Source organism: Trachypithecus francoisi, unplaced genomic scaffold (genome assembly GCF_009764315.1).
Source record: "Trachypithecus francoisi isolate TF-2019V2 unplaced genomic scaffold, Tfra_2.0 Lachesis_group0, whole genome shotgun sequence".
Classification (NCBI taxonomy): Eukaryota; Metazoa; Chordata; class Mammalia; order Primates; family Cercopithecidae; genus Trachypithecus; species Trachypithecus francoisi.
In genome coordinates, this window is record NW_022681453.1 from 195,767,928 (window position 1) to 195,792,313 (window position 24,386).

At 50.1% G+C, this 24,386-nt stretch overlaps 1 protein-coding gene across 1 annotated transcript; it reads left to right on the forward strand.

Annotated features, from left to right (window-relative positions):
* Positions 1 to 1,397: 1,397 nt before the first annotated feature.
* Positions 1,398 to 4,095, forward strand: LOC117084479 (RAF proto-oncogene serine/threonine-protein kinase-like). Its single transcript, XM_033213219.1, is given in 2 exon segments — positions 1,398 to 1,497; positions 1,602 to 4,095. Coding segments are annotated over 2 exon segments (1,713 nt in total). The 5' UTR covers positions 1,398 to 1,412; the 3' UTR covers positions 3,230 to 4,095.
* The last annotated feature ends 20,291 nt before the right edge of the window (positions 4,096 to 24,386 follow it).

The window sequence follows — 24,386 nt, forward strand, 5'->3', positions numbered from 1 at the left end:
GGAGCTGGTGTGATGCTGGTGTGGGAGCTGGTGTGGTGCTGGTGTGGGAGCTGGTGTGATGCTGGTGTGGGAGCTGGTGTGATGCTGGTGTGGGTGCTGGTGTGGGAGCTGGTGTGGGAGCTGGCGTGGTGCTGGTGTGGGAGCTGGTGTGATGCTGGTGTGGGAGCTGGTGTGATGCTGGTGTGGGAGCTGGTGTGATGCTGGTGTGGGAGCTGGTGTGATGCTGGTGTGGGAGCTGGTGTGGTGCTGGTGTGGGAGCTGGTGTGATGCTGGTGTGGGAGCTGGTGTGATGCTGGTGTGGGAGCTGGTGGGAGCTGGTGTGGGAGCTGGTGTGATGCTGGTGTGGGAGCTGGTGTGGTGCTGGTGTGGTTGCTGGTGTGGGAGCTGGTGTGGGAGCTGGTGGGAACTGGTGTGGGAGCTGGTGTGATGCTGGTATGGGTGCTGGTGTGGGAGCTGGTGTGGGAGCTGGTGTGGGAACTGGTGTGGTGCTGGTGTGGGAGCTGGTGTGGGAGCTGGTGTGAGCTGGTGTGGGAGCTGGTGTGGGTGCTGGTGTGGGAGCTGGTGTGGGAACTGGTGTGGTCGTGGGCACCTGTTGCCCCAACTCTTCAAGAGGCTGAGTGGGAGGATCTCTTGAGCCCAGGAGTTCGACGCCAGACAGGGTAACACAGTGAGATCCTCTCTCAAAAAAAAAAAAAAGGCCAGGCGCGGTGGCTCAAGCCTGTAATCCCAGCACTTTGGGAGGCCGAGACGGGTGGATCACGAGGTCAGGAGATCGAGACCATCCTGACTAACACGGTGAAACCCCGTCTCTACTAAAAAAATACAAAAAATTAGCCGGGCGAGGTGGCGGCGCCTGTAGTCCCAGCTACTCCGGAGGCTGAGGCAGGAGAATGGCGTGAACCCGGGAGGCGGAGCTTGCAGTGAGCTGAGACCCGGCCACTGCACTCCAGCCTGGGAGACAGAGTGAGACTCCGTCTCAAAAAAAAAAAAAAAAAAAAAAAGAGTCGCGGGTGCTTGGGCCGCCATCCTAGATGGTGGGAGTAAGAGGAGAACGGCTGTGAGGCGAGGAGGGTTTTCTGCTGCTTTCCCTGGGCCCCGAAAAGGGTCAGCTCCCGGGTTTTGAGGCACGTGCCCTGAGGCGTGTGCTCCGATGCGGGGGCTGCTCGGGGTCTGTCCCCTGGGCTGGGGACGCCGAATGTGACCACCTCCCGCTGCCTCACCCGTGCCGAGGACAGGACGTTGGGGCGGCCTGGCTCCCTGGGTTTAAGAATTGTTTAAGCTGCATCAATGGAGCACATCGTCTTGGAAGACGATCAGCCATGGTTTTGGATTCAAAGATGCCGTGTTTGATGGCTCCAGCTACATCTCTCCTGCAATAGTTCAGCAGTTCGGCTGTCAGCGCCGGGCATCAGATGATAGCAAACGCCCAGATCCTTCTAAGACAAGCAACACTATCCGTGTTTTCTTGCCGAACAAGCAAAGAACAGTGGTCCATGTGCGAAATGGAATGAGCTTGCATGACTGCCTTATGAAAGCCCTCAAGGTGAGGGGCCTGCCACCAGAGTGCAGTGCAGTGTCCAGACTTCTCCACCAACAGGAAGGTCAAAAAGCATGCTTAGACTGGAATACTGATGCTGCCTCTTTGATTGGAGAAAAACTTCAAGTAGATTTCCTGGATGGTGTTCCGCTGACAACACACAGCTTTGCTCGGACGACGTTCCTGAAGCTCGCCTTGTGTGACATCTGTCAGAAATTCCTGCTCAGTGGATTTTGGTGTCAGACTTGTGGCTACAGATTTCGTGAGCACTGTAGCACCAAAGTACCTACTATGTGTGTGGACTGGAGTCATATCGGACAACTCCTATTGTTTCCAAATTCCACTATTGGTGATAGTGGAGTCCCAGCACTACCTTCTTCGACTATGCGTCGTCTGCGAGCGTCTGTTTCCAGGATGCCTGTTAGTTCTCAGCACAGGTATTCTACACCTCACGCCTTCACCTTTAACACCTCCAGTTCCTCATCTGAAGGTTCCCTCTCCCAGAGGCAGAGGTCGACGTCCACACCTAATGTCCACATGGTCAGCACCACCCTGCCTGTGGACAGCAGGATGATTGAGGATGCAATTTGAAGTCACAGCGAATCAGCCTCACCTTCAGCCCTGTCCAGTAGCCCCAACAATCTGAGCCCAACAGGCTAGTCACAGCCGAAAACACCCATGCCAGCACAAAGAGAGCGAGCACCAGTATCTGAGACCCAGGCGAAAAACAAAATTAGGCCTCGTGGACAGAGAGGTTCAAGCTCTTACTGGGAAATAGAAGCCAGTGAAGTGATGCTGTCTACTCGGATTGGGTCAGGCTCTTTTGGAACTGTTTATAAGGGCAAATGGCACGGAGACGTTGCAGTAAAGATCCTAAAGGCTGTCGATCCAACCCCAGAGCAATTCCAGGCCTTCAGGAATGAGGTGGCTGTTCTGTGCAAAACACAGCATGTGAACATTCTGCTTCTCATGGGGTACGTGACAAAGGACACCCTGGCAATTGTGACCCAGTGGTGCGAGGGCAGCAGCCTCTACAAACACCTGCATGTCCAGGAGACCAAGTTTCAGATGTTCCAGCTAATTGACACTGCCCGGCAGACGGCTCAGGGAATGGACTATTTGCATGCAAAGAGCATCATCCTCAGTGGCATGAAATCCAACAATATATTTCCCCATGAAGGCCTAACAGTGAAAACTGGAGATTTTGGTTTGGCAACAGAAAAGTCACGCTGGAGTGGTTCTCAGCAGGTTGAACAACCTACTGGCTCTGTCCTGTGGATGGCCCCAGAGGTGATCCGAATGCAGGATAACAACCCATTCAGTTTCCAGTCGGATGTCTGCTCCTATGGCATCGTGTCGTATGAGCTGATGACGGGGGAGCTTCCTTACTCTCACACCAACAACGGAGATCAGATCATCTTCATGGTGGGCCGAGGGTGTGCCTCCCCAGATCTCAGTAAGCTATGTAAGAACTGCCCCAAAGCAATGAAGAGGCTGGTAGCTGACTGTGTGAAGAAAGTAAAGGAAGAGAGGCCTCTTTTTCCCCAGATCCTGTCTTCCATTGAGCTGCTCCAACACTGTCTACCGAAGATCAGCTGGAGCGCTTCCGAGCCATCCTTGCATCGGGCAGCTCACACTGAGGATATCAATGCTTGCACGCCAACCACGTCCCCGAGGCTGCCTGTCTTCTAGTTCACTTTGCACCTGCCCTCAGGCTGCCAGGGGAGGAAAAGAAGCCAGCAGGCACCACTTTTCTGCTCCCTTTCTCCAGAGGCAAAACACATGTTTTCAGAGAAGCTGCTGCTAAGGACCTTCTAGACTGCTCACAGGGCCTTAACTTCATGGTGCCTTCTTTTCTATTCCTTTGGGCCCTGGGAGAAGGAAGCCATTTGCAGTGCTGGTGCATCCTGCTCCTTCCCCACGTCCCCCATGCTCAAGGCCCAACCTTCTCTAGATGCGCAAGTAGATGTTGATGGTAGTACAAAAAGCAGGCGCCCAGCCCAGCTGTTGGCTACATGAGTATTTTGAGGAAGTAAGGTAGCAGGCAGTCCAGCCCTGATGTGGAGACTCATGAGATTTTGGAAATCAGCTTCTGGAGGAATGCATGTCACAGGCGAGACTTTCTTCAGAGAGTGGTGCAGTGCCAGACGTTTTGCACATAAGGCGCCAAACAGCCCAGGACTGCCGAGACTCTGGCCACCCGAAGGAGCCTGCTTTGGGACTTTTCTTAGGGGACACGTCCTCCTTTCACAGCTTCTGAGGTGTCCAGTGCATTGGGATGGTTTTCCAGGCAAGGCCCCCAGCCAGTCCCCATCCCCGCCCTCTCAGGGAGCCGTCTCCATCATGCTGAATTTTGTCTTCCAGGGGCTGCCCCCATGGGGCGGGGCCACAGGGCCAGCCTTGTTTCTCTAGTCACATCATGTGTATACAAGGAAGCCAGGAATACACGTTTTCTTGATGATTTGGGTTTTAATTTTGTTTTTATTGCACCTGACAAAACACAGTTATCTCATGGCCCCTCAATTTTATGTTATTTTAATAAAATAAATTTAGGTGGGGAAAAAAAGAAAGAAAGAAGTGAAGGGCCCTGACTCCTGGAGGCTAGTCCAAAGCATGTCTCCATCTTCCAGGACTGTGGCCACAAAGCCTCGGGGAAGGGAAAGGCTGGGTCCGAGGGGTGAGGAGCTTCCCTCTGGCTGATCTTCAGGCTTAGTCCTGAAAACTCACATGTCAAGCTGCTGCCCCAGGTGAGGCGAGGCAAGGCCAGGCCTGGGAGGTGAGGACGCAGAGCCTCATGATGGACGCTTCTCACAGCCCTTCCCTCCTCTTCTTGCTTTGGTTCAGTTCAGCAAACCTGGCCCTGCGACGCGTGACAGTGACACAGAAGCCAAGAGGGCCGCAGAGGACGGGGAGGGCAGGCAATGGCAGGCCCGAGCCACCGTGCTAATTACAGGCCGTCAGTCACCTGCATCCCTTGGATTGTTGCTCCCGTCTTCATTTTCTTTCTTTCTTTCTTTTTTTTTTTTTTTTTTGAGACGGAGTCTCGCTCTGTCACCCAGGCTGGAGTGCAGTGGCCGGATCTCAGCTCACTGCAAGCTCCGCCTCCCGAGTTCCCGCCATTCTCTCGCCTCAGCCTCCCGAGTAGCTGGGACCGCAGGCGCCCGCCACCTCGCCCGGCTAGTTTTTTGTATTTTTTAGTAGAGACGGGGTTTCACCATGTTAGCCAGGATGGTCTCGATCTCCTGACCTCGTGATCCGCCCGTCTCGGCCTCCCAAAGTGCTGGGATTACAGGCTTGAGCCACCGTGCCCGGCCTCCCGTCTTCATTTTCAAAGCCAGCAATGCTGCGGGCGTGGGGCTCATGCCTGTAATCCCAGCACTTTGGGAAGCTGAGGTTGGGGAATCGCTGGAGCCCAGGAGTTTGAGACCAGCCTGGGCAAGATAGCAAGACCCCATCTCCATTTAAAATAAAAATTAACCAGGCATCTTGGCACATGTCTGTAGTCCCAGCTACTCAGGAGGCTGAGGCTGGAGGATCACTTGAGTCTGGGAGATGGAGGCTGCAGTGAGCCGTGGTCACGCCACTGCACTGCAGCCTGGGCAGCAGAGCAAATGTGAGCCCCTCTTCTCCTCCACCAGGGCACTGTGGAGGGCCTCCCCTGCTGCTGTCTCATCACTTAGGATCCCCTCAGATCTCCCAGGCACCGGAGGGTTGTCTGTGCCCCAAGCACCCCACTTTGGCACCCTTTTCCTCCCTCCCTGCCTGCTCTGTCCTGGTTGGGGCCGGGTGGGGAAGAGGCTGGCCACTGAATCCACTTGGAGCATGGAGGGGACAGTCCCCCAAGCCAAAAGCACAGAGCAGGGGCGCCAGGGTCTCTCTGTTGCTGAGCCTCCTGCCCTGGAGAGAACAGCCTCAAGAATGGGAACCACATCCTTCTACAGCAGGGGGACCAGTGGGCCCTCCCCTCAGCTCCTTCCCAGCTCCTGTGAGAGGCCCACGGCCGCAGGTGGTTGAGAAGGAAGGTGGTGAGGGTGCCGTTGCCTGTCCCCTCTGCCCTACGTGGACAGCCCCACCCTCGCTTTGGGAAGCACCTCACAGACCCTCTCTCCCAAAACACACACACCAGCCAAGTTGAAAGGGCCTTTTGAGGCAAGCTAACCCGAATTCCTTGTTATGCACTTGGGGAAACTGAGGCCCAGGCAGAGGGATCCTTTCATCACACAGACAGTTGCTCTGATGGCAGTGATGAGGCCTTAGACCTTTTTCTCTCTGAAACTCACCTACTACACAACCAGCAAGCTGCACCAAAAAGGAAGGCCGAGTCCCAAACCAGCCCCTACCCCACCCGTCCTCTGTATCAGCCTGCAGCTTTTAGATTCTAGACAGGGGCCGGGCCATCCTGTTTACTCTTGGCCAGAGGGACTTATCGCAGAGGTAACCACACTCTCCCATGATTAAATAAAAACAGCCACACTTCCAGATATTCACTCATTTATTTATTATTTATACCACACCTACTTCCAAAAAAGCATTTGAGGCGGCTCACAACAAAAGCTACACAGACAACAGGACTGTCAACAGTGAGTACACGTCCACACCACCAGAACCTTCCAACAAAAGCTACACATACAACAGGACTGTCAAAGCGAGTACACGTCCACACTGCCAGATGCTTTCATGACTGCAGACTATGGGAGGAATTTTGTTTTCTAAGGACAAAGATGTCTTTGGCTTCAGGCACTTGAGAGTCAGGTTTTGAGTGTGGACATTTTAAGGTGCCTGGTCAGGTCAAGAAGTGAAAATTGGAGCATCTGGGCCAGGCGCGGTGACTCACACCTGTCATCCCAGCAGTTTGGGAGGCTGAGGTGGGCCGATCACGATGTCAGGAGTTCAAGACCAGCCTGGCCAACATGGTGAAACCTCGACTCTAGTAAAAATACAAAAATTAGCCCAGCATGTTGGCGGGCGTCTGTCGTCCCAGCTACTTGGGAGGCTGAGGCAGGAGAATGGCGTGAACCTGGGAGGTGGAGCTTGCAGTGAGCTGAGATCCGGCCACTGCACTCCAGCCGGGCGACAGAGCCAGACTCCGTCTCAAAAAAAAAAAAAAAAAAAATGCAAAAATACCCAGGCATGGTGGTGGGTGCCTCTAATCCCAGCTACTCGGGAGGCTGAGGCAGGAGAATGGCGTGAACCTGGGAGGCGGAGGTTGCAGTGAGCCAAGATCGCGCCATTGCACTCCAGCCTGGGGGACAGAAGGAGACTCCGTCTCAAAAAAAAAAAAAAAAACAAACAAACAGAAACTGTTCACTTCTGCTGAGTCAGTTCCTGCATGGGCCACAGAACTGGCTGGCAGGTCTACACGGTGCTATCTGGTTGTTAGAGACGCAAAAACCTGAGAAGACATCTCCAAAGGCCAATCTTCGGTTCCCAATAGTGAAGTTACCTTCAAGACTCCCTGGGGAGGCTGCAACTCTCATGGCCTCCGGAATAATGGCTGGGAATATTTAGCATTCCAGCCGCTCTCGTCTTGACTTGGTGGCTGGTGGCCTTTCATTTGTTTTGTGAGAACAGTTTAGCCTTCTAGGAAGGGCTCTCATATAAACTATACACTAAATCCCTTCCCAAAGAGAGTTCAGCCTGTGCCCAGGAATGAACAAAGACAGCTTCGAGGTTAGAAGCAAGATGAGTCAGCTGGGTCTGATCTTATTCACTGTCGTAATTTTCTCTTCTGATTTTTGCAAAGGTGGTTTCACAAGGAGGGTCTTGAAGGATGAGTCAGAATTTACTGGTCAAGCAAGGGAGGACAAGCACCCCAAGCAGTGGCCAGCTCACAGGGAAGCCCGGGGCAAGAAGAAAACTGCGGTTAGAGGCTGGGGGGCGAGGAGGCCTCTGGGGAGGTCCGCAGAACACGGGGGTTTGGTAAGGCCTGTGGACTCGGTGGTGGGCAGCGGGGAGACGGCGAGGGAATCTAGCAAGGGGTGGAAGTCGGAACTGGAAGAAGTCAAGCGGGTTATGAAATACCAAGGTGCTTGGGCCACATGAGGAAAGGTGAGTGCTGGGAACAAGTTGAAGGGACCCAGAACCACCGAGAGGAGGCCTGAATCTCTGTCAACACTTGTTCATCCATGAATTCCTCACCTTCTTTGGGCCTTCACTGGGCGCTCCCCGCTTTGCTGGAACCAGTCACCCTTCGGCAGGAAAATCATGCAGCAAATCAGCAGCTGTTGGGGGAACCCTGACAAAGATCGAGACCCCTCAGAAAGAATGCGCCACGCCCAGCCCTTCGGAGCTTCCAGCCAGACCTCTCATGGTACAGACGGGGAAACTGAGGCCCCTAGAAGGGCTATGAGCCGATCAGGCCGCACAGCTAACGGGAGACAGAGCAGGACTGGAACCTTCTTTTTTTAATTTTTCTGAGACGGAGTCTTGCTGTGTCGCCCAGGCTGGAGTGCAGTGGCCGGATCTCAGCTCACTGCAAGCTCCGCCTCCCAGGTTCACGCCATTCTCCTGCCTCAGCCTCCCGAGTAGCTGGGACTACAGGCGCTCGCCACCTCGCCTGGCTAGTTTTTGTATTTTTTAGTAGAGACGGGGTTTCACCGTGTTAGCCAGGATGGTCTCGATCTCCTGACCTCGTGATCCGCCCGTCTCGGCCTCCCAAAGTGCTGGGATTACAGGCTTGAGCCACCGCACCCGGCCGAACCTTCTTATTCTGATCCTTGAACCAGCGATCAGCCCCCACTACCAGGAGTTCCTCCCATGACCACACATGGCCGTGGATCAAACAGAACAAACGAGAGGTTGACACGGCCCCATTTCCCCACAAACGAGACAAGATGTTTGAAGCACATGAATACGGCCTGTCCCCCAGAGTGAGGAAGTTCAAGATAAAAATCATGAAGCCCACACTGATTATTTTAAACACGGTTTCAGAATTCCTAAGAAACTAAGCTTCTATTAAAATACAAACAAGCTTTGAAGTCGTTTGACGATAAAAGGTATTTTCTGGGCCAAGCCTGGCGAAGGGGAAGGCTTACAGTGTTTTGCAACAAACTTTGGAGAGCTCATCATGGTTTGAAAAGATTCTGATAATAGATCACAGACATATTTGTCTCAGCCCGGCCGAGACAACACACTCCATCCTCAGAGTCTTGTGCAATTGCTCACATCATACAGTCCCAAGGCACAGAAGTGCCGGCATCTGTCAAGACCCACGACCCCAGAGCCAGATGGCCTGGGTTCAAATCCCAGCTCGCTACTCACCAGCCTAGGTGAGTCTCCTGACCTCTCTGCTTGGTTTCCTCATCTGTAAATAGGGTAATATTAGTCACCTGTTCCTAGGGTGGATTTGAAGATTAAATGAGTTCGTGTAAAGGGTGTAGAGCAGCGGTTGTGCTTTCTTGGTGTTAGCTATCATTATTCGTTCCATGAATCTCGATGGGGAGAAATATCCCAGCTGCATCCGGCCTGACGGGTCCTCCTTAGTCACTGACCACTTACCTATGAGTAGATGGCTTGTTACTAAGTGTGGTGGCCCTAACTGTTGACTGGGACACAGGGAGGCTGAACCTGAGGCCCCACCCCAGAACTACTGAGGCAGACTGCATTTTAACAAGATTTCAAGGGGAGTCAGGCACACACTGAAGATGGAGGAGCACTGGACGAGGCTGCGGAAATGAGCACGAAAGGCGTCTCCAAGTAGAGGGGCTTTGGCCTCTTTACAGCCGGGACCCCAATGGCCCTCCTGCCTGCTGGAGAGATGGGGCCACCCGAATTCCTACCTTCCACAGGACTCGATGTCTGGATGCCACTTCCATGGCCCTGTCTTCCCTGTAGGTCTGACGGGTAGGGGGACATGGGAGATCCTGGCCTGGCCTTAAGTTTACCTGGAACAGGGAGTTGGTGCATCTTCTGTGGAGCCTCAAGTTTTGCTCTCGGGGTTTGCTTGGGAGCTGCTTCTACAAATCCTTGTGGCATGTAGAGCTAAAGGCAGTTTCCCCAAAAGCCACCCAAAGGCCAGCTCACCCCACTGCGGAGACGGTCACAGGCTGGCTGTGGGGATGACTGATCTTCAGAGCCAGGTTCTGAGAAGTTGGGGTCATCTAAAAACCCTCAGCAAAACACAGGATGAGCCATTCATTCATTCTCTCCAGTAACTTATTTTTATTTTTAGAGACGTGTTCTTGCTCTATTGCCCAGGCTGGTCTCGAACTCCTGGACACAAGCAGTGCTCCGGCCGTGGCATCCCGAGTGACTGGGATTACGGGGGTGCACCACCCCACTCAGCTCAGTAACCTTCTTCCTTTTTTTTGAGATAGGGTATGAGGATAATTCTTCAGGTCCTACTTTGGTCACCTGGCAGAAAGATAAAGATCTAAAGTAAAGAGACATGTTCATCCTGAGAATGATGTTGCGATACATTTTCCTGACACAGCAAATTCTTCCCTTGGCTTAGAAGGCAATGCTTGTGTGGCTCAGAGACTGCGAGAGTGGCAGAATGTTAGCAGCGGCTCACAGGAAGGCGGTCATTATGCCAGCCCATGATTCTGCGGGTCAGTTTCCTTTCGTGAAATTCCCTGCTGACGGCCTGCAGTTATTTTCCATGTGGGTTTGGGGAAACTGGGGTGTCTTCTTCTTGATCTTCGGTCTGGCTTCCTGTCAGCTGTCGGCATCGGAGACGCACCCTGGATGTTCCTTCTGTCTTGCACACATCCAGCCCTTATTCTGACCGGGCGCCTGCCTGGGCTGAGAGCCAAGGGGTTGAGGGTGGAGAGGGCAAGAGAGGGAGGCTATTTGCTTGACTTTCACCTCTGGGCCTCCCCTCGTCCCCGGGGAGGCCCCATGCCAGCCTATAGGCTGGGGGATCCAGCGTGGGCCCCACTTCTGGGTTCTGCTCTCTAGCCCTTGATTGTGAGAGGCGGACAAGGTGGATCAAGGTGGATACGGCGTCTGCCCCCATCCCTGGGACCCCTGCCCGGCCCCTGGCTCCGTGGGGTACTAGGACTGCGTGGCCTGTGTCCTTCGGGTCGGAGCTGCTTGGCCCAAATCTCGTCTACAGTAAGTCCACATTCCCTCAGTGTTTCGGAGAGGAACCAACGCTCCTGGCCCGAAGCACTCCTGACATAAACAAATCCTCAAAGTGTCTCAGAATGAAAGGGACACGGACATCACGCTTTTGGAATAAAAACCTAAGACACAAAATTCCCTAAGAATGGGTGTACTTACAGTGTGAACAGGGCTGACTCTGCTCATCCCATGAAGGTTTAACATTTTATTTTATTTTATATTTGAGATGGAGTCTCACTCTGTCGCCCGGGCTGGAGTGCAGTGGCGTGATCTCGGCCACCTCGTGGGTTCGTGATTCTCCTGCCTCAGCCTCCCGAATAGCTGGGATTACAGATGCACACCACCATGCCCAGCCAGTTTTTGGATTTTTAGTAGAGACGGGGTTTCACATGTTAGCCAGGCTGGTCTCGAACTCCTGATCTTAGGTGATGCACCCACCTCGGACTCCCAAGGTGCTGGAATTACAGGCGTGAGCCACCGTGCCCAGCCCATGAAGGTTTTTTTGCTCCAGCCTCCATGGGCACCAAGCACTGGGCCTGTTATGAAAAGCCTCCTGGTTCCACAGTCCCAGCAGGGAGGGGTATCAGGTTCAGTCCTTCCATGGAGAAGGGCCGCTGGAGCCCCCAGCATCTGGCCTGGACCTGCTTGATGGAATCCAGCCTCCTTCTAATCATTCTTTCTGTTGTTGTTCAGTCCCTTCCTTTTTATTTTTGTATTTTGTGTCTTAACATTCATAAACGTAATTATGATAAAATAGACAATTTGGCACAGTGCCTCACACCTGTAATCCCAGCACTTTGGGAGGCTGAGGTGGATGGATCATGAGGTCAGGAGTTCAAGACCAGCCTGGCCAATATGGTGAAACCATATCTCTACTAAAAATACAAAAATTAGCTGGGTGTGGAGGCACACGCCTGTAACTTGGGAGGCTGAGGCAGAAGAATCACTTGAATCCTGGAGGCGGAGGTTGCAGTGAGCCGAGATTGTGCCACTGCTCTCCAGCCTGGGCAACAGAGAATGACTCCATCTCAAAAAAAGAAAAAAATGAAAAAAAAAAGAAAGGCCAGTGCAGTGGCTTACAGCTGTAATCCCAGCACTTTGGGAGGCCGAGACAGGTGGATCACCTGAGGTCTGGAGTTCGAGACTAGCTTTGCCAACATGGTGAAACCCCATCTCTATTGAAAATACAAAAAAAATTAGCTGGTCGTGGTGGCGGGTGCCTGTAATCCCAGTTACTCGGGAGGCTAAGGCAGGAGAATTGCTTCAACCTGGGGGGCAGAGGTTGCAGTGAGCCGAGATCGCGCCATTGCACTCCAGCCTGGGCAACAAGAGTGAAACTCCGTCTCAAAAAAAAAGAATAGACAATTTACGAATGAGCCAATAATTTGGTGGAACTTATCTCATGAGCTAAACCTATTCAGAGTAAGAGTTCCTGGTTTCAGTGCACCTGAGTTACGGCCAAGGAAGTTTTGTAAGTTGGTTTCTCCTATCAAAAAATGTAAACTGGCCCAGCATGGTGGCTCTTGCCTATAATCTCAGCACTCTGTGAGGCTGAGGTGAGAGGGCCAGCCTGGGCAACATGGTAATACCTCATCTCTACTAAAACCCAAAGAAACAAACAAATTAGCTGGGCATTGCACCTGTAGTCCCAGCTACTTGGGAGGCTGAGGCAAGAGGATCACTCGAGCCCCGGAGGTTGAGGCTGCAGAGAGCAGTGATCATGCCTCTGTATTCCAGCTTAGGTGACAGAAAGGGAACCTGTCTCAAAAACAATAATTAATTAAGAAAACAAAAACGTAAGTTGGAGTATCTTTGCTGACGAGAGAGGACAGTGTCTTAGTTGAGATGGTTTCTCCTCCCGAGAATGTCCACCCCCAGAATCCTGTGGATACCCTGAGGCTGAGCCCTGCTGGATATCTGTGGGAGACTCTGGAGTAAACAGCTCCTGCCTCAGGGACAGAGAGAGGGAGGAACAGGAGAAACAACTTGGGAATTCTTCCCTTCATTGTCAAGGCCCCTTAACCTCTGCCACACGGTCTGGAACAATCCTGTTTAGGTCATGGAGGACTTAGGAAGCTGAGGTTGATTCCCACTGGGCTCTGACATGATTATTTATTTATAGTTCCAACCATTCGCCATTGGTTAAGCTCTTGCCACGTGCCAGGCCCTGGGCAAGGTGTTTTAGACACACTGTGGTTTATAGCTCCGAAAGCCTTAGGAGGAAGGAGCTATTATTATGCACATGTGTCACACCACAAAACAGGTTGGAGACAGTCAGTAACTTTGTTGCAACTTTAATTTCCCGCCTCAACTTAGCCACACTAGCTCCACATGCTTTGTCTGTCTTGGGTTCTGCTTTTTGTTTTCAGAATAGTATATATAACATATATAAATAGTTTAAAGAATTAGAACATATTTTGTATGCAAATAATTTTTTGATTATGTATGTTAAAATATGTTTGTAGCTTGATTTTTGCTTTCTTTATGGAATCTTTGAATAAATATCAATTCTGAGTTTTTTAATAGAATAGAATTTATCAATAATCTTCTTGTATGGCTTGCACATTTTATGTCTGATTTTGAAAATCACTTCCAGCCAGGCACGGTGGCTCACATCTGTAATCCCAGCACTTTGTGAGGCTGAGTTCTGTCTCTACTTAGAAACAGAAACAGGGCCGGGTGTAGTGGCTCACGTCTGTGATCCCAGCACCTTGGGAGGCGAGGGGATCCTGAGGTCGGGGGATCACAAGGTCAGGAGACTATCGAGACCAGCCTGGCCAACACGGTGAAACCCTGTCTCTACTAAAAATACAAAAAATTAGATGTGTGTGGTAGCGGGCACCTGTAATCCCAGCTACTTGGGAGGTCGAGACTGGAGAATTGCTTGAACCCACAAGGCGGAGGCTGCAGTGAGCCGAGATCACGCCACTTCACTCCAGCCCAGGTGACAGAGCAAGACTACGTCTCAAAAAAACAAACAAACAAAACACAAAAAAACTGGAGTCTCTGAGCCTACTGTGGCTCAGGAGGCTGTCCAACGTAAAAAAAAAAAAAAAAAGTGGGGGCTGGGAAAGGAAAAAATCATTTCCTATCCCAACGTAATAAGATATTTTTCTATATAGTTTTTTTCTAAAAGGCTTATAGTTTGGCCTTTCCCATTCACATCTTTAAATCCCCCGGCATTTTATTTTTCTGTTTGAGGTGATATAGGGAAGATGCTTGTGACATCTATTATACTAAGTTATGGGCAATGTTTGTACTCTCTAAACTCACCCGGGTACTACACAAACAAAGCTTACTTCCTTCAATTCAATTGTGTAAGATTTTATTTAGTATCTGTTTTGGGATTATCTAGAAACAGGGTAGGCCCTCATTAAGGAAAAAAAAAAGAAAATTATGGATTGCTAAAGTTTTGAATCATTAATTAGGAATGTGCTGTGAAGAGGATGATCACATGTTTTCTGGCATCCTGATCTATCGTTTTCACATAGAAAGAGGCGTATATAGGTTCTGGGGCGGATTTATCGTTTTCACATAGAAAGAGGTGTATATAGGTTCTGGGGGCCTTTGGGGGTTCCCATTCTCACTTCCTTTGTTATGAGTGTGGTAAGCATTGGTCGGGTGTGGGAGTGAGTCTCGGGTGAGTCTCAGGTTTTTGTTCACATTAAACTATGTTACTTTTCTTTCACTGCAGAGATATGCTATGGTCCAGAAATTTTTCTTAAGATCCCACAATGATCCTCTACTTTTTCACAAGTGGAGACTAGTACGGCACTGCGTGGCTAGTTGCTTCTACGATGGCTGTGAACACGGCTAAAATCAACTAGGCCGTGTTTGGGTTATGTCAAGCAATGGGCTTACCGCAAGCCTACCATTGCCACTCTTTTTTTTTTTTTTTTTTTTGAGACGGAGTCTCGCTCTGTCGCCCGGGCTGGAGTGCTGTGGCCGGATCTCAGCTCACTGCAAGCTCCGCCTCCCGGGTTCACGCCATTCGCCTGCCTCAGCCTCCCGAGTAGCTGGGACTACAGGCACCCGCCACCTCGCCCGGCTAGTTTTTGTATTTTTAGTAGAGACGGGGTTTCACCGTGTTAGCCAGGATGGGCTCGATCTCCTGACCTTGTGATCCGCCCGTCTCGGCCTCCCAAAGTGCTGGGATTACAGGCGTGAGCCATCGCGCCCAGTGAAAAGCCATTTTTTAAATATACTTAATAAACTGTAGTGTAAAAGGATGGTTCACATAATACGCTACTTAAGCAGTAATTGCATTTTAGAGCATAGACAAGAAAAGTGGGAAATATGTTATTCCAGTGGGAGGTAAAGCAAATAATAAAATTAAGTTATATCAACATAAAAGCAGTGTGATCTTGGTAACTAGAGTAGTTTTATGCTTGAAACTCAGCATCTATCATGCATGGTATAAGTTGGAAATCCAGAACATTTCTCATCTGACAATAGATTACCAGGATGTGCTTGGTCAACAGATTCAAGACCAGATTCCTTTAAAAATAAAGATGGAACTTCCAGTGGAGACCGGAGGACTGAGAGCTCTTTCCCCCGAAGAGGCAGCTCCTCTCACTTGCCCCACAGACCAAAACTATTCTAGAGAAAATTGTACCCAAGTAAATAGCTGTTACGACTACGGTTAAAAAAGAAAAGAAAGTAAAAGGTATATTTAAAGACACATTCATGCCTGGGCATGATGTCTCACGCCTGTCATCCCAGTGCTTTGGGAGGCCAAGGTGGGAGGATTGCTTGAGGCCAGGAGTTTGAGATTACCCTGAGCAACAGAGCGAGACTCCATCTCTACAAAAAATTTAAAAATTCAGCCAGCTGTGGTGGCTCAAGCCTGTAATCCCAGCACTTTGGGAGGCCAAGGCGGGCAGATCACGAGGTCAGGAGATTGAGACCATCCTGGCTAACATGGTGAAACTCTGTCCCTACTAAAAATACAAAAAATTAGCCAGGCGTGGTGGCGGGTGCCTGTAATCCCAGCTACTTGGGAGGCTGAGGCAGGAGAATCCCTTAAACCCGGGAGGCGGGGAGGTTGCAGTGAGCCGAGATCGCGCCACTGCACTCCTGCCTGGGTGACAGAGCAAGACTCCGTCTCAAAAAGAAAAAAGAAAAAAAAAAAAAGAAACTCATTATTGCGAACGTTTAAAATCTTGATCAGCTTTGAAGATTTTGCAGCTTTTCCTACCCAAGCCAGACACCGGGCTTTCCCCTCTTGTCTAACGTGAGGCCTCAGAGGGAAAACAAAAAAGCTCGGCTTTGGCAAAAATCCTTTCAGAGTGAGGAAAGTTCAGTGCCAAGTACTTCTGGGAAGTCTGATCTGGTTTGTTCCTCTTTAGTTGCTTGTGGATTTTTTTTTTTTTTTTTTTACGATAGGGTCTCGCTCTAGGCTGGAGTGCAGTGGCATGATCTTGGCTCACTGCAACCTCTGCCTCCCACCTCAGCCTCCTGAGTAGCTGGGACCACAGGCACCCACCACCACGCCAGGCTAATTTCTGTGTTTTTGTCAAGACAGGGTTTCACCATGTTGCCCAGGCTGGTCTTGGAGTTGTAATCTTCTTTTTTTTGAGACGGAGTTTTGCCGTTTGTTGCCCAGGCTGGGCTGCGGGGGCGCGATCTCGGCTCACTGCAACCTCTGCCTCCAGGGTTCAAATGATTTTCCTGTCTCAGCCTTCTGAGTAGCTGGGACTACAGGTGTGCACCACCACACCTGGCTAATTTTTGTTTTTTTCATTTGGGCAGGGCTGAAGTAGGAAGCAAGGATGGGAACTGGTACAGAAACGATTAGGATTTCCGTATTTTCTCCCAGTCTCTAACTTCGATCAGTTTCTAGAAATTACCAGGTCTAGATGCATCCCGGAGAAGACAGTGTCCTGTCAGGGGAACTAGGAGGGTATAAGCCATTGTGGAGAGAAATACATTAGATTGTCAGAGACAGGGCCATTTAACAACCTTGCCGTACAACTCACAGAGGTTGGGTGTCCGGGAAGCAGACCAAGAGGGAGATTTGTGACCGGGAAGTTTATTAAAGATGCCTTCAGGAGGCTGGGCACCATGGCTCATGCCTATAATCCCAGCACTTTGGGAGACCGAGGTAGGTGAATCACCTGAGGTCAGCTGTTCAAGACCAGCGTGACCAACATGGTGAAACCCTGTCTCTACTAAAAATACAAAATTAGCCGGGTGTGGTGGCGGCGCCTGTAATCCCAGCTACTCGGGAGGCTGAGGCTGGAGAATCGCTTGAACCCGGGAGTTGGAGGTTGCAGTGAGCGAAGATTGTGCCACTGCACTCCAGCCTGGGCAGTAAGAGCGAAACTCCGTCCCCCTCCCCTCTCCAAAAGAAAGAAAGAAAGAAGAAAAATGCCCTCAGGATTAACACCTGTGAGGAGGCAGGGCTGCAGGATTAGGGGACTTTGGCCTGGAGCTCAGGAAACAAAGGCCTCAGCGTCTCTCAACAGGAGTGACTCTGGCGCTGGGATGGCCCTGTCAGGAATGCAGCTGTCCCTGGGGGGAGTGTGATCTTGGGTGACGCAGCCTCTTTAGCCTCAGGTGATCCTGGAGAGGGACTTCCTTTGTCCGGATATGGTTCATAATCATATGTCCATAACATATGTCTATAATCCCAGCACTTTGGGAGGCCAAGGCGGGAGGATTGCTTGAGCCCAGGAATTTAAGACCAGCCTGGGCAACGTCTCAAAAAAAACAAACAAAAAAATCCCATAATTGTTATACTAGCTACCATTTACTGAGCATTGCTATAGGCTGTGTGGCTAATTATTTTACATAGATCATCTTAATCCTCAGAACAACCCTGTGAAGTAGGTATTGTTTTATGGATAAGAAAATAGGCTCAGCCGGGCGCGGTGGCTCACGCCTGTAATCCCAGCACTTTGGGAGGCCAAGGCGGGTGGATCACGAGGTCAAGAGATTGAGACCATCCTGGCTAACACAGTGAAACCCTGTCGCTACTAAAAAATATAAAAAACTAGCCGTGCGTGGTGGCGGGCGCCTGTAGTCCCAGCTACTCAGGAGGCTGAGACAGGACAATGGCGTGAACCTGGGAGGAGGAGCTTGCAATGAGCCGAGATCGTGCCACTGTGCTCCAGCCTGGGCGACAGAGCGACACTCTGTCTCAAAAAAAAAAAAAAAGTTATTACAAATTGTGTCAAAAATAAGATGACCATTAATCAGGAGAAGCCAGCCTTTTCTTGTACTGAAACTCTAGGCAAGTTCTCAGGATCACTAGCTTCCAATAATAGCCCCTACAATAAGTGCAATATTGAGTTCCATGTGGCTTTTCACGATAACTTTTCTCAATGAAGGCAGATTGCATGATGCTAAAGAACAATTTAGGCCAGGCACAGTGGCTCACACCTGTAATCCCAGCACTTTGGGAGGCCAAGGTGGGTGAATTACTTGAGGCCACGAGTTTGAGACCAGCCTGGCCAACACGGCAAAACCCCATCTCTACTAAAAATACAAATTTTTTTTTTGTAAGGTATATAGTGATATCCTCTCTTTCATTCTTGATGTTCATATATTGAACTTTTTCTCTTTTTTTGAGACGGAGTCTCACTCTGTTGCCCAGGCTGGAGTGCAGTGGTGCGATCTCGGCTCACTGAAAGCTCGGCCTCCCGGGTTCACGCCATTCTCCTGCCTCAGCCTCCCGAGTAGCTGGAACTACAAGCGCCACCACCATGCTAGGTAATTTTTTTTGTATTTTTAGTAGAGATGGGATTTCACTGTGTTAGCCAGGATGATCTCGATCTCCTGACTTTGTGATCCACCCGCCTCGGCCTCCCAAAGTGCTAAGTGCTGGGATTACAGGCGTGAGCCACCACTCCTGGCCACTTTTTCTCTTTTTAAAATGGTCAGTTTAGCAAAACCTTTGTCAATTTTTAAAAAAATTGAGACAGGGTCTCACTCTGCCACTCAGGCAGAGTGAGTACAGTGGCTTGACCATCGGTTACTCCTTGGCGCAAGCAATCCTGCTTCAGCCTCCCAAGCAGCGAGGACTACAGGTTTCCTCTATGCCTGACTAATTTTTTAAAATTTTCAGCTGGGCACAGTGGCTCAGGCCTGTAATCCCAGCACTTTGTGAGGCTGAGGCGGGCGGATCACGAGGTCAGGAGATCGAGACCATCCTGGCTAACACGGAGAAACCCCATCTCTATTAAAAATACAAAAAATTGGCCGGGCGCGGTGGCTCAAGCCTGTAATTCCAGCACTTTGGGAGGCCGAGACGGGCGGATCACGAGGTCAGGAGATCGAGACCATCCTGGCTAACACGGTGAAACCCCGTCTCTACTAAAAATACAAAAAACTAGCCGGGCGAGGTGGCGGGCGCCTGTGGTCCCAGCTACTCGGGAGGCTGAGGCAGGAGAATGGCATAAACCCGGGAGGCGGAGCTTGCAGTGAGCCGAGATCCGGCCACTGCACTCCAGACCGGACGACAGAGCAAGACTCCGTCTCAAAAAAAAAAAAAAAAAAAAAAAAATACAAAAATTACCTGGGCGCGGTGTCGGGCGCCTGTAGTCCCAGCTACTCGGGAGGGTGAGGCAGGAGAATGGCGGGAACCCGGGAGGCGGAGGTTGCAGTGAGCCGAGATTGCACCACTGCACTCCAGCCTGGGCGACAGAGCAACACTCCATCTCAAAAATATATATAATAATAATTTCCTGTAGAGACTTGGGGGTTAGGAGTCTTGCTGTGTTGCCCAGGCTGGTGTCTAATTCCTGGCCTCAAGTGATCCTCCCACCCTGGCCTCCCAAAGTGCTAGGATGACACGTGTGAGCGCCAGGCTGCTTTGTCAATTTTGTTGGTCTTTTCAAAGACACAACTCCGTTTTCTTGATTTTCTCTGTACTTGTTGCGTTTTCTTTTTAATACTTTTGGGTTTTTTTTTGAGACAGGGTCTCACGCTGTCACACAGGTTGGATGGAGTGCAGTAGTGTGATCATAGCTCACTGCAGCCTTGACCTTCCAGGCTCACGTGATCCTCCTACCTCAGCCTCCTCGGTAGCTGGGATTATGGGCACATGCCACTACACCTGGCTAATTTTTGTATTTTTTGTAGACACAGGGTTTTGTCAAGTTGCCCAAGCTGGTCTCGAACTCATAGGCTCAAGCGATCTTCCTGCTTTGGTCTCCCAAAGTGCTAGGATTACAGGCATAAACCACCATGTCTGGCCGACTTGCTTTAGAGTTTTTATAAGTGTGTACTAACCTGTGCACACATATAAATATATAAACATTAACCATCATGTATGTAACACACATACGTGATTCTTGTATAATACATACACACACATAAACACATACAGGATAATTAGTGTATATATATTATATGAGTGTATATATATACACACACAGTTGTTAATGTATATATATTTATATACATATTAATATAAGCAAGAGAGAAGCGTGTGTGTGTGTAGACAACGATGAGCTGCCTGGCTCCCTCTGCTTGCCATCCACTCAATCCCAGCGTACATGTAGAGTAGTTTCACGGTTGTTAACCCATATCCCCATGGGAAAAAATTTCCCTGTTAGAGCTCAGTGCTTATGTACAGTTCCTTTTATCTTTAGTCTTACAGTCATCACTCATTTCCAAAGTCACATACACCAGCACCTCCTTCCATCCCCTTCAATACTCGGCACTTCCCTTCCTTCCCCTTCAATGCCCAGCACTTCCCTTCCTTCCCCTTCAATGCCCAGCACTTCCCTTCCTTCCCCTTCAATACTCAGCACTTCCCTTCCACCCCCATCAATACCCAGCACTTCCCTTCCTTCCCCTTCAATACTCAGCACTTCCCTTCCTTCCCCTTCAATGCCCAGCACTTCCCTTCCTCCCCTTCAATACTCAGCACTTCCCTTCCACCCCCATCAATACCCAGCACTTCCCTTCCTTCCCCTTCAATACCCAGCACTTCCCTTCCTTCCCCTTCAATGCCCAGCACTTCCCTTCCTTCCCCTTCAATACCCAGCACTTCCCTTCCTTCCCCTTCAATGCCCAGCACTTCCCTTCCTTCCCCTTCAATGCCCAGCACTTCCCTTCCTTCCCCTTCAATACCGAGCACTTCCCTTCCACCCCCATCAATACCAGCACTTCCTTCCTTCCCCATCAATACTCAGCACTTCCCTTCCTTCCCCTTCAATGCCCAGCACTTCCCTTCTTCCCCTTCAATGCCCAGCACTTCCCTTCCTTCCCTTCAATACCCAGCACTTCCTTCCTTCCCCTTCAATACCCAGCACTTCCCTTCCTTCCCCTTCAATACCAGCACTTCCCTTCCTTCCCCTTCAATACCCAGCACTTCCCTTCCACCCCCATCAATACCCAGCACTTCCTTCCTTCCCCATCAATACTCAGCACTTCCCTTCCTTCCCCTTCAATGCCCAGCACTTCCCTTCCTTCCCCTTCAATGCCCAGCACTTCCCTTCCTTCCCCTTCAATACCAGCACTTCCCTTCCTTCCCTTCAATGCCCAGCACTTCCCTTCCTTCCCCATCAATACTCAGCACTTCCCTTCCTTCCCCTTCAATGCCCAGCACTTCCCTTCTTCCCCTTCAATACCCAGCACTTCCCTTCCTTCCCCTTCACTACCCAGCACTTCCCTTCCTTCCCCTTCAATACCCAGCACTTCCCTTCCTTCCCCTTCAATACCCAGCACTTCCCTTCCTTCCCCATCAATGCCCAGCACTTCCCTTCCTTCCCCTTCACTACCCAGCACTTCCCTTCCTTCCCCTTCAATACCCAGCACTTCCCTTCCTTCCCCATCAATGCCCAGCACTTCCCTTCCTTCCCCTTCAATGCCCAGCACTTCCCTTCCTTCCCCTTCAATACCCAGCACTTCCCTTCCTTCCCCTTCAATGCCCAGCACTTCCCTTCCTTCCCCTTCAATACCCAGCACTTCCCTTCCTTCCCCTTCACTACCCAGCACTTCCCTTCCTTCCCCTTCAATGCCCAGCACTTCCCTTCCTTCCCCTTCAATACCCAGCACTTCCCTTCCTTCCCCTTCAATACCCAGCACTTCCCTTCCACCCCCTTGAATGTTAGGTCATGATTGTAACATGGTGAAATTCTTTTTCACAGTCTGCATTCCATTCTGGGACCCCTCCCACTCCCACTTTAACATTTGCATATATTAAGGTTGAAATTTGTGCTGTAGAGAAGTTTGTACTCTATGGGTTTTGTTTGTTTGTTTGTTTTGTTTTAGAGACAGGGTTTTGCTCTGTCACAGAGGCTGGAGTGCCATGGGAGAATCATAGCTCATGAACTTCTGGACTCAAGGGATCCTCCTGCTTCACCCTCCTGAGTAGCTGGGACTATAGGCACATGCCGCTCGGCCAGCTAATGTTTTCTTTTTTTGTTTGTTTGTTTGTTTTTTGGTTTTTTGAGATGAAGTCTTGCTCTGTTGCCCAGGCTGGAGTGCAGTGGTGCGATCTTGGCTCACTCCATCTTCTGCCTCCCAGGTTCAAGTGATTCTCCTGCCTAAGTAGCTGGGACAGGCACCCCCCCAACCACGCCCGGCTAGTTTTTGTATTTTCAGTAGAGATGGGGTTTCACCATGTTGGCCAGGCTGGTCTCGAACTCCTGACCTCAAGTGATCTGCTTGCCTTGGTCTCACAAAGTGCTGGGATTGCAGGCGTGAGCCACCGTGCCCAGCCAGTTCTATGGGTTTGACAAATGCAGAGTCTCGTGTACCAAACAGAAGAGTTTCACTGCCCTGAAATATCATATATGGTTTACCTATTCAGCCTACCTCACTTTCTAAGCCTCTGGCAACCAGTGATGTATTTTAAGTCTCTATAATTTCACCTTTTCCAGAATGTCATATAAATAGAATCATTACAGTATATAGTCTTTTAAGATTGGTTTCTGGCTGGGCACGATGGTTCATGCCTGTAATCCCAGTATTTTGGGAGGCCAAGGTGGGTGGATCACTGCAGCCCAGGAGTTTGAGACCAGCCCTAGGAATACAGAAAGATCCTATCTCTACAAAAATTACAAAACAAGTAGCCGAGGGTGGAGGCTTTTGTCGTTCCAGCTGCAAGCTGAGGCAGGAGGATGGCTGGAGCCTGGGACATAGAGGCTGCAGTAAGCCATGGCCACTCCACTGCACTCCAGCCTGGGCGACAGAGTGAGACCCTATCTCAAGAAAAGAGAAAAGAACAAAAAGACTTATCAGGTAAAATGGCCCAGAATCTAAATTTCTGGCTCTCTACTAATCTTGCTGTTTCTTGCTCTACTGGATTTATGGCCGTGAGAAACAGTAGCAAAGTAAAGGTGTGCCTGGAAGGGACAGATGGACTCTGATTAATTCTATCAGTCTCCTGGCAATAGATAACCTTATATACATAAGCATTAAAACCAAATCCAAGTCCCATTTTGCTGACATTGAAGTGTTGTTGTCACAGAAAGGGAGGAGTCCTTCCTCTCTAAATTTATAATCTGAATCATTCGAGAGTTTTCGCTGGCCCTTTGTATTTTGCACCTGTTCCCAATAATCCAGATGGTACTGTGGGGGCCAAGGTCCTTGACTCCCTGAAGTTTCACTAAAAAATCAATTCACAGCCTGGCACGGAGCCTCATCTCTATAATCCCAGCACTTTGGGAGGCCGAGGCGGGTGGATCACTCGAAGTCAGGAGTTTGAGACCAGCCTGACCAACATAGTGAAACCCCATCTCTACTGAAATTACAAAAATCAGCCGGGCGTGGTGGCAGGCGCCTGTAATCCCAGCTACTTAGGAGGCTGAGGCAGGAGAATCGCTTGAACCCGGGAGGCAGAGGTTGCAGTGAGCCGAGATCACACCACTGCACTCCAGCCTGGGCGAGAAGAGCAAAAACTTTGTCTCAAAAAAAAAAAAAAAAATCAATTCACAAAAGGCAGATTGGTCTAATGTGGTGGCTCACGCCTGTAATCGCAGTACTTTGGGAGGCCGAGACAGACAGATCATTTGAGGCCAGGAGTTTGAGACCAGCCTGGCCAAATTGGTGAAACCTCGTCGCTACTAAAAATACAAAAATTAGCCAGGCATGGTGGTATGCACCTGTAGTCCCAGCTACTTGGGAGGTTGAGGCAGGAGAATTGCTGGGAGGTGGAGGTTACAGTGAGCTGAGATTGTGCTACTGCACTCCAACCTGGGTGACAAAAGACTGTCTCAAAAAAAAAGGAGGGGGGTAGATTGACGGGAAAAGGCATACAAGCTCATTTAATATGCATACATGGGGAGAATCACAGAGTAATCCAGAGTAATCCTCCATCTCCCAACAGGGCACAGAATTTTATTCTGGCAAAACAGAGTATGGGGGAGGCGAGAAGAGGAATTCTGTTATTCCTAGGGGGAATTAATGGATCTGGGAACAGAGATTAACTTGTAAATAGTTATCTTTGACACTGAAAGGGTCAGTTCAGGTGTGTTTACATTCTTGGTACTACAGGGAGGAGAAGGAGGGTCTGGATCATAGGCAGATAAGAAGCTTCAACTTGGGTCAGAAGGTGGAGAAGACCTGGAAGCTTCCTCGGTTCAGTGTGTCAAAGTGCCATATAGTACTAAGTGGTAGGGCACTAAAGATATTCTATTTCTTAGAACATGCTTTAACTACCTCTTTTAATTTTGTTGTTTTTACTAAGAAAAGTATGCGTTTGGGTTGAAGTGCCAGAGGACAAGACAGTCCCTTGGATTTTGGCTTTTGTATTTATTATGTAACTCCTGAACTTTTTTTTTTTTTTTTTTTTTTTTTTTTGAGACGGAGTCTCGCTCTGTCGCCCAGGCTG